We start from the raw sequence: 9539 nt of genomic DNA, 5'->3' as shown, positions 1-9539 counted from the left end.
TTTTTCATGTCAATCTAGTTAGAGTTTATTGATTGCCCTTGCCTTCAGCTAATGTACTTTTATTATTATTATTAAATAATCATAATTTTTCCATCAGTGGAGCCTGCACCCGGGAGCCTTGGGGGATTCTAGCAAAAGTATTATTAAAACTAAAGATTTGTAAAGAGTTGAACAGCAGCATGGCCCAGTAATCTGACAGAATCTGCAACTGGGGAGCAAAATATCCCCACCTGAGAATATGTGATAGAGCATCAAATTGGCTCCTTCCCCCAGAGTCACCATTTAAAACTGTGGCCTCCTGTTCATGATTATTTCTGCTTTGTTGTCATCCTCCAAGGATGCAAAGGGTGCGGGTGGCTCCTCGGGAGCTGTCGCCTGGGCACGCAGGCTCTTGCAGGACCCTGCCCTGGCACGGTGCGTGACTCAGTACCCCAGAGTGCCAGAGCTGTTGCTGTGTGCTCCTCCTGGCTGGCAGCCCCTCTGCAAGAGCTGCCCAGGCAGCCTCCAGCCTCTGCCTGGCCAGCTGCAGAGCCTGATCCTGGCTCCTCCCAGGTTACAAAGATCAGGGATCTCTTTCCCAGTCTAGGCAGAAGGATTGCCTGGAGGGGATGGTTTCTCCTAGAGGATTGTATGCATCTGCTTGTAAACAGGCAGGACAGCCAGGAGAGAGTCATCACCAAACTGAGAGATAGAGATGGACATCCGGGTACACAGTCCTCTGGACAGTAAACTGCAAAATAGTGACTGAAGTGGTTTCAGGGGCGTTTGGGGATTGCTGGTAGAGGATTTCTGGGACAAAGATCAATAACAGTGTCAGCAATGAAAACACTGTGCTGCTCAAGGGTGTGATTTTACTGGGGTGGCAGGAAAGCAAAGAGAATCAGAGCTGTCACCTGTAAGTAGCCCTACTCCCATCTACAATCCCGAATTAGCACATCTTCATGCCACCACCGTTCCAGCTCCTCCTTGGACAGCATTGTCTTCCCTGAAGACTTCCTTGCCAGCTGCACCCTGGGCCATGCATTATTGTGAGCTTTCCCTCCTGTGTCCTGCTTTCTTCATTGCATCCTGAGAGGTCCAGCTGAGTCCTGCGACCTGGCACCGTGACAGCAATCCAACACAGGTCCTGTCCCTTAATTCTGCCCCTGAAATCACATAGACCACAACATGCCCATACCACAGATTTTCACTGGAAAACAAACACCTTGCCCCAGTGTTGTAGATGAAATAGGAGCTCCAGATTAAGATAATCCATGTTTCAGAATAAAATAAGGTGCTTTCTTTGGCAGGAAAAGAAAGTACATCTGGCCTAAATGGAAGTAAACAAGACGTCAGAGTCCTTTTCTCTGTGTAAAGCCACTGCCCCAGAAGGTGTGTTCAGGCAACAACAGAAGGGCTATAAAGGGACCCCAAGATGCTCATACCCACACTTTGATCTAGACATGGCCATACAGAGTTTGCTGCAGTACATGGGCTGTAGCTCGCTGCTCTACTTGGCAGCAGGGCTGGTCGCTCTCCTTTACTTTCTTACCAGCTTGAAGAAGTCGGTTTGCAGTTTGCCTCCTGGGCCACGACCTCTTCCTCTGATTGGAAACTTGAACGTGGTGGACCTGAAAAAGCCGTTCCAGTCACTGACAGAGGTAGGGTCTGAGGGAGCAGGCAGGAGGAAAACATGCAATTCCTGAAGCCAGAAATGCAACTAGGGAAATGGAGATGCGATTGCATTTGCATTGCATGGAGGGCAGAAATGAGATATTTGGTGTATAGGCAGGCTGGCAGAGTGACTTTACCTTCAGAGGCATATACACACATATATGTATTTTTATATATATATATATATAAAAATATAATACACAAATTCTTTCCTTTATACACACACAAGCGTAGTCCCCCACCCCTTGCAATCAGCACCATATTGTTGGTATTTCGAGCTCCTCAGAGGCTGCAGGTAGAAGACTCGAGTTGGGCTGGTGTGCTGACAGATCAGGACTATTTGCCATCAAGAGATGTCTCACTGCAGGTAGGCCTCTCCCACTCCCCCGCATCTCCATTTCCCTAGGTAGGAAGGAAGAAAGGGAGGAAGGAAGGGAGGGTATCATCCCCGCAGCAGAGGAAATGTGGTCACATACACATTTGTTTCCAAAGCTAATTGTATCCCTGCTATGCAAAGCTCCACTCTGCCTCCCCAACCTTTCCTCCGCACAAACATACTGGCCAGGGTTATTTAAGGCTTGATGCGTGGCTTTTATATGTCTAGGTAAACAAATTGCTTTTTCTTATGCAGCTCCATGGATACTTTTATTTCTAAAGGAAAAAAAAAAGACTTAAATATTATAAAGCAATGTGTAATGTTTGTTTCAGAAAATGTCTGCTGTGTTCCCACATGGAGGTGGGGACAAGGCAGTGTGAATTCAGATTTCTTTCGGTTACTGTAGAGACAGTTGAGGTGCCGTGAGTGACCTGTCACATACCCTGTGTGTGTGCTCACCGGACACTGTGATGGGGGAAACCCAGTCCCCAGTGATCTCCTTCAGCCACCTGAAGAGCCTCAGTGAGGGGGCAGTGCAATCACTCAAATTCTCCAGTTAGTCATAGAAGAAAGGGCATCCTGGGCTGCAAAAGTACAGAATTCCTATAGCAGTCATGCAGTGTTCATCTGCCTTGATTTACAGTGTAGAGGACAGTGCAGAGCACAGTTTTGATGGGCTTCTGGTCCTGAGCTCCCATCTGATCATAGGTATGTTTGAGGGTGCTGGTATGGAAGAGCAAATATTTTTGGCCGTAATGGGGGATTTTATGATACAAATGTTATGCGAAGGCACCAGACTAATTTCCTATAATCTGCCAAGCAGCTTTCTTTAGGCTTTCAGGCCTGCTACATCCAATACTTGTGTTGCTGAGAAAAAACAGGGTTGATGCCAAGAAGTACTAATGCAAAGAAATGACCCAAGGAGGGCTAGGAGGCAGCTGTGATTCCCTGCCTCTGGCTCTGCCACACACTCTGTGAGCTGCTGGGGATGAAAGAACCAGTGTTAATGTTATCTCCCAAGCCGTCAAACCACCGTTTGATGAAAACAAATTCAATTTGTCTGGTGTAATAACAGGAGCTGCTTCTAATCTGAAATTCAATTTTCAGAATGTATCTAATGCATAGCAAATGGTAACCCAGGCTCATCGGAAACAAGAAGACATTTGGAGCGGATGGCTTGCAGTGTGTTTAAATGAAGTTTAAAATACCGAGTGAATGATTAGATTGTCAAAGCCACCCTTCTGTGTAACAGATGATTCATATTTAATTTGCTATAAAAGCCTAGAGCTCCTGTGACATTATCTACATGAATATGCTTCCTAGTTGGATTCAAGTTTCTGGTGGCCAGCAAATAATTTTGCGATGACTGCAACACTACCCACCTTGCCATAATTAGAGACAAGTGCTGTCCTGAAAGAAAGAGTTATTGTCTAGCTTTGTTTTTGGAGTGTTTGTGGCTTCAGCCTCAAACATGTGTGCACGCCCGCTTGCCTCAGGTCAACAGCATTAAAATAAACAGGCCTGCCTGCTACAGCATTTTCTAACCAACCCCCCAATGGTAGTATCACTAGGCTGGCCTGTTACTGCAGAACACCACAGGAATGCAATGGCATTGTATTGACTTCTCTGATAGGAGCAGTGATAGCAGACACCTTGTTGTGCAAACAGGGTGCAAGAAGAGATGCTGGCAACTGATAGCTGTTGCTCATTAGTTGCATTACAGCAGCACCTGGAGACTTCAGGCAGGGCTAGGAGGCTCCTTTCAGGTGAGAAACCACCTAGGGTGGCTAGTGCTAGTGTTTGGATCCAGATCTGGTTTGGAATTAACATATTTATTTACCTTGACAGCTCTCCAAGATATACGGCAATGTCTTCACTGTGCATTTTGGACCCAGGAAAGCTGTGGTACTGGCTGGGTACGAAACCATCAAGGATGCCCTTTTAAATCATGCTGAAGAATTTGGAGAGAGGGCAGAAATACCTATATTTAGGAAAATGACACAAGGAAATGGTAAGTGACCTTTTGGTTGGTGAGTTTTTGTAGTTTGTCTATGTTCATTATACACTTACAACAGAGGGTAACATCCTCTTACAGATTGCTTTTTGTTTCTACAACAGTGTATCAAGCAGCTTTGGTACCAGTGTGTAAGAAGACCTTATAAACGTTTATTAACCACAGGTAACATAAAGATGTTCCACCTTTATTTTAGGCATAGCATTCAGCCATGGAGAGCTATGGAAAACTATGAGAAGATTCACCTTGTCCACACTGCGAGATTTTGGAATGGGAAGGAGAACCATTGAGATCCGAATCCTGGAGGAAGTAAATTCCCTTATCAGATATTTTGAATCCTATCACGGTGAGTGTCAAGACTTTCATCCAGAGACAGAAAACATGTCTAGCAGAACAATAAAGATTAATGCAAGTTTAACTCTGAGCAAATGGTATCTCATGGTTAAAATTCAGTATATGCTGAACCAAGGCCTTAAAACATTGAAACTGAGTTCCCTGCTAAGCATTCTGGGTGGTGAATGGGTTTTTTCTTTGGGACCTCAGGACTTCATTTCCATAGGAAACCAGACTGAAACGAGCATAATTACATTGTCATTTGTTTTCATTGCTTGAAATACAGGGAAACCATTTGATACGAAGATGATACTCAACAATGCTGTATCCAATGTCATCTGCTCTATATTGTTTGGAGAGAGGTTTGAATATGATGATCCTGTATTTCTAACTTTGCTGAAGCTGATAAATGAAAATACTAAGCTGTTGGGCTCCCCTATGGTGCTGGTAAGAGCTTGATTTTATGTTTTAGCTTTTAGTTTTTTGGAGGATATCCAGTTGCCCATGTTTGTCCTCCTGGCCTCCCACATTTTGCTTCTTGAGAACAAGAACATTATCAGCCAGCCAGCCTGTACAGAACACATCTGCAGTTCTGTATCCACCACACACAGATGCCCAGGCCCCTGTGAGTAGTCTGTGAAGCTTATTAGTGAAAGAAAAAAAACAGTCTTCACAAAAGGAACTATTTTGCCCTCTTTGAAGAGCTTTCTCATATCAGAGATGGAACTTGAAATGCCATCTCAAATCTGCCTTATTGTATTACACCTTCAGTAACTGTTTTAATTCTGCCTCCCCTAGAACCAGGTTTGACAAACTTTCTTTTATTTTGGCCACTGAAACTCAATCTTAGCAAACTAACAGCTGATATAAGTCTGTTCCTTTCTGAACGCCAGTGGAGTCATCTTTCTGAGCCACACTGAGATCTGTGGCTGGCTGTAATTCCAGACTAGCTAAACCCAAAAAGCACCACCCGAGCACAGGTCAGAGTTACACGCTGTGTACAGACACTCTCCCAGGACAAGGCACCAGCTAGCAGCTAACAGCAGGTGTTTGTTTAATTGTCTGGCAGGGCAGTCAGTGGTCTCCTTGAAGATGTGCACTCCTCTCATGGGATGGTGGGGGTGAGACCCCTCCTTTCTTCTGACAGCACCTATGTCCATATGACATAATTGAATGCTGTGCTCAGTCCAACTCCTAGGACCAGTGTAGTTGGGTTAGCTCGGTGCTGTGCCTAAGCTAATTGGCTTGGAAAGCACCATGCTGACACAGCAATATTGTCTGCCTGTGGAGGTGGCCAGTTCAGGTCTCTTCTGCTGCTATAGGATGTGGCACACCTGAGGGCTTTCCCTGGAATAAATACAACGCTTGCATTCCCATCTTTCATATCCGAGACACTTTGTCCCACTACCTACACAGCTGGAAGCCCTGAGAGAAGATTAAGCTGATGAGTCTCCCAAAAGACACGGCAAGGACTCATGCATAGGTATAATAGAGAGAACACTCTATTCTGCAGCAATTCATAGCTGCTTGGACTGTACAAGCGAACGTGGGGGAATTACGGCCAGAAATATCAGGGCATGGGACAAGGGACCAGCAGTGTGATTTGAGATACCAGTACATGTTCAAAATGCCAATTAACAGTAAGACTTCTCCTGCTCCACAGTTATATAATTTCTACCCATCCCTTGGATTTCTCTCTGGAGCTTCCAAGACGGTGCTACAAAATGTCCGTGAACTGAACGCTTTTCTCCAGAAGCTCTTCCAGGAACACAAAGAAGAGTTTAATGAAAATAACTTAACAGGCTTTGTTGATGCCTTTCTGATGAAGCAACAACAGGTACTTTAAAGCTAAGTCTCAGAGTCTCTCTTAGCCCTGACTTATTGTTAGGACTGACCACTGAGAGTGACTGGAAACAGAAGAACTGCAGTGAGCAGAATATATCAAAGCTCATGCTCACAGTGATCTGTGCTGTACTTGCTCCATAGCTCCACTGAAACTCCTAGCTAAAGGGTTTTAGTTGTCAAGATGTCCCATGTGGGTGAAATAAGGTACCACTCAGCACATGTAAGGATGTGATCATCCCAAACCTTCCTGCAAGAATGGTACCATGATACACTTGCAGTAACTAAATTCCAACTAACCTAACATCTAGACCTGGGAATTGCACATATGCTTGGGACCAGACAAATTCCATACAGCATAGGCCCTAATGCTAAAATACTAAACATTTAGTTTCCCAGAGCATATAGAGCCACAAAAAGCCAAAATGCAGATAAAAATGGTGTCAACACAGTCACACACCGGTATCCCTTGCTGTAGAACTTATGGCCACTACCTGTATGTTTTGAAGGAGTCAAAGAAAACCCACACTATGTTCAACAATGGAAACCTATTGTTTTCAACCCTGGACCTCTTTGCCGCTGGGACTGAGACTACTTCTACCACTGTGCGCTGGGGTCTTCTTCTGATGATGAAATACCCAGAAATTCAGAGTAAGGCTGAGAAGTCCTCTGGTACAATATACTGTTGCATGCTTAAGGCTTTGATCATGGAAGGGAGTGGAACTCATTCAGTGTTGTCTAGAGTAATTATTCTCTAGAGTACTCTGAGAGAGATAACAACCGTTGACTTTACAAAGGAATTTTATTCTGCTGGATTGCAATAAAGCAGCCCAGCCAAGTGGGAGAGGCTAAGGGCCAGTCTACAGTTACAGTAAAGCTCCCCCATCGTTATTCTCCTGCAGGCTATGGGCTTACGTCACTAAAGGTCTCCTCAGGAGCTGATTCTGATCTGGTTTCTGTTGAAGATTATGGGGTAACAAAGGTGTGTAATCAGAATCAGGCATGGGATGCATTGTAGTGACTCCATTCAAGCTCCCTTGGCTCAACAACAAACCTGAAAGAGCCACACCATGCCTTGACTTACCCACTTCTGCTCTCCCAAATACCCCTCAAAGTTTTCCCTTTTCTACATCTTGGCCATTCCAGTTGCAAGATAAGAGGGTTATCAGCTTCTTAATCCTTTCCTCCCTCCAAGGAAAGATTCAGGAAGAAATGAACCACGTCATTGAACCAGGAGAGCTGCCTAAGTTGGAGGACCGGAAAAAAATGCCTTATACAGATGCAGTGATACATGAAATACAAAGGTTTGCCAATATTGTCCCAATGGGCGTATCACGATCAACTCCTACCGATGTGAATTTCCAAGGCTATGTGATTCCTAAGGTGAGCTTTGAGGCTAGCAGCTTATACTGCACAGACTCCTTATAGTTTTGTTTAAAGCAGACAAGAAGAAAAATATAAAAATCTAAAGACACCATGATGCATGGCTTAATCTGTGATGTGATCCTTTGTCTTGGATCCAGGACAGCTATTATAAACGTGCACTGGACTGTGGTCTGTTACAGCTGTTTGAATCCAGAATAACTAGAGACTTTAACTAAATCACACTGGTTTGAATCTCTTATGTCAAATGTGGAACCTCTACTTCAGCATCTTTCTTTAAAGATCTGCTTCTGTAAGAAAGGAATGTTTTGTGGTCCAAAAAGTCAGCAGCAGCTACTGATAACAGGCAGAGTCACAGTGGGGCAGGGAAGTGTCCCCCAGTTCTATTTGCCATGGCTCAGTCTTAGTTGCCTCTTCACTTTCGAAAAAAGCAAGCAGCCTGGCTCAACTAGGAAAGTAATCTGCTCCAAACAGCTACTGTGAGTTTCTCTGATGCTTTTCAGGGTACAGAGATTATTCCGCTGCTGACCTCCGCTCTGAATGATGAGTTACATTGGAAAACCCCGGATCAGTTCAACCCTTCCCACTTCCTGGATGCCAATGGGAACTTCATTAGGAGAGAGGCATTTATTCCATTCTCCATAGGTGAGAGGGGGCTGTGTGCACCACCTGGGGCTAAGCTAATGGCACAGTGCCCCCTGATTCCAGAAAAGTATGAAAGTCAGGGACACAGAACATAGGATAAGGGATTTCTGGTCATTTCTCCTGTCCACCATTGCTGTAGGTAACCACCTCTTCTTTGGCAGATCTGGGAGACACTGATTTACCCACAGCCACTGAATAATTTCACATACCTACAGGCTTCTGTAGTTTGTGACCAAGTCAGTAGCACCTCTAATATACAGAGAGAAGGAAGGAAAAATTTCCTACCTCAGCAGCCTGTTCTTACAGACTGTACATCCAATTTAGAAGGTCTCAGACATCGACACTAATGGTTATGGTGCTGATAATTTATTTCTCTCCTGGTTGTTTTCAGGACGAAGGGCTTGCGTTGGAGAAGGACTTGCCAAAATGGAGCTGTTCCTCTTCTTTGCAGGCTTGCTCCGCAAATTTGTTTTCCAACCCCCTCCAGGAGTGGATAAGTCAGACCTAGATCTCACTGCTGATGTCGGCTTTACCTTGAACCCCATGCCTCACCTGGTTTGTGCTGTGCCCTATGAATGATCAGATGACATGGAGTTAGAGTAGTGAACACTTCAAGCTTAAAAGCAAGTCTAGTTATGGGGAAAAGCTGTCTGTACCTGAGCTTTAGGGGAAGGAAGACACTGGGCATTGCTATTTTTCTCTCATTTATGCCATTCTTTCCAACAGCTCTTACGGTGTCTGCATAATGCAAACCCTTCAGATACCCCTGAATACTGCTCTCAGAAACAGTGTGATTCATTTCTGGAACAGCATATCAGAGATGCAGTTTTCAGGGCTGTTTGAAAGAATGAAATGGCTTCAAGCCTCCTCTATAGATGTAACCATCAGAGGCTCTCTTCTGAGAGCCTCCATGGGGAATTTCTCAGCCCAAAGTCCTAGCTCTATAGCAGAGCTGATTATCAATGGCCCACCTGGAGACAACAGACACTTGATGGATCTAGAAATCTCCCCAGGACGGTTGTTCAGCTGAGCCTCAGACTGAGCTTTCATTGTGCGATACAACCTGCCTTATCTTTATTACAGAGTCCCAGCCACGAGGGTGTAACATGGGCTGATGCCAAGAACCAGGCACGGGACAGTTATCAGAAGACATCAAGTGGTTTGGGAAGTGGGTTCATTCCAACTCACACTAGGCACTTTATGCCAATGAGTCTGTTTATGATGGGGCCAATCTAGCAGCTTTCTGCTTCTGCTAAGAAAGGCATTTCTACCACTCCCTTACCTCTCCTGGCG

At 44.9% G+C, this 9539-nt stretch overlaps 2 protein-coding genes across 3 annotated transcripts in view; one reads left to right on the top strand and one right to left on the bottom strand.

Moving 5' to 3' along the window:
• The window catches only part of LOC141930547 (cytochrome P450 2W1-like), a 36942-nt gene continuing 27403 nt past the window's right edge, over positions 1-9539 (bottom strand). The window contains exons 9-13 of one of the 2 annotated variants that reach the window (XR_012625333.1): positions 8532-8815; positions 7303-7461; positions 3870-4010; positions 1532-1610; positions 1-1145 (exon numbers count right to left, since the gene is read on the bottom strand). The gene's annotated coding sequence lies outside the window, so the exon portion shown is untranslated. The remainder of the gene's footprint in view (positions 1146-1531; positions 1611-3869; positions 4011-7302; positions 7462-8531; positions 8816-9539) is intronic. The other variant, XR_012625334.1, reaches the window with a different exon arrangement.
• LOC141930548 (cytochrome P450 2K4-like) lies at positions 1161-8825 on the top strand. Its single transcript, XM_074841561.1, has 9 exons — positions 1161-1640; positions 3878-4040; positions 4240-4389; positions 4663-4823; positions 6040-6213; positions 6728-6869; positions 7414-7601; positions 8105-8246; positions 8638-8825. Exons 1-9 carry the CDS (start codon positions 1314-1316, stop codon positions 8823-8825), a joined length of 1635 nt encoding a protein of 544 aa, XP_074697662.1. The 5' UTR covers positions 1161-1313.

This window comes from Strix aluco, chromosome 15 (assembly GCF_031877795.1).
Source record: "Strix aluco isolate bStrAlu1 chromosome 15, bStrAlu1.hap1, whole genome shotgun sequence".
Classification (NCBI taxonomy): domain Eukaryota; kingdom Metazoa; phylum Chordata; class Aves; order Strigiformes; family Strigidae; genus Strix; species Strix aluco.
Note: the sequence above shows the minus strand (reverse complement) of the source record. Positions and strands in the feature narration are given on the sequence as shown.

What these genes read in the sequence shown, in the direction of transcription:
- LOC141930548 (XM_074841561.1), top strand. Translation starts at nt 1,314, where the DNA reads ATGGAAGTAAACAAGACGTCAGAGTCCTTTTCTCTGTGTAAAGCCACT. An exon ending in ATATTTTGAATCCTATCACG is followed by an intron (nt 4,390 to 4,662) that starts GTGAGTGTCAAG and finishes CTTGAAATACAG; the next exon opens with GGAAACCATTTGATACGAAG. An exon ending in TTCTGATGAAGCAACAACAG is followed by an intron (nt 6,214 to 6,727) that starts GTACTTTAAAGC and finishes TATGTTTTGAAG; the next exon opens with GAGTCAAAGAAAACCCACAC.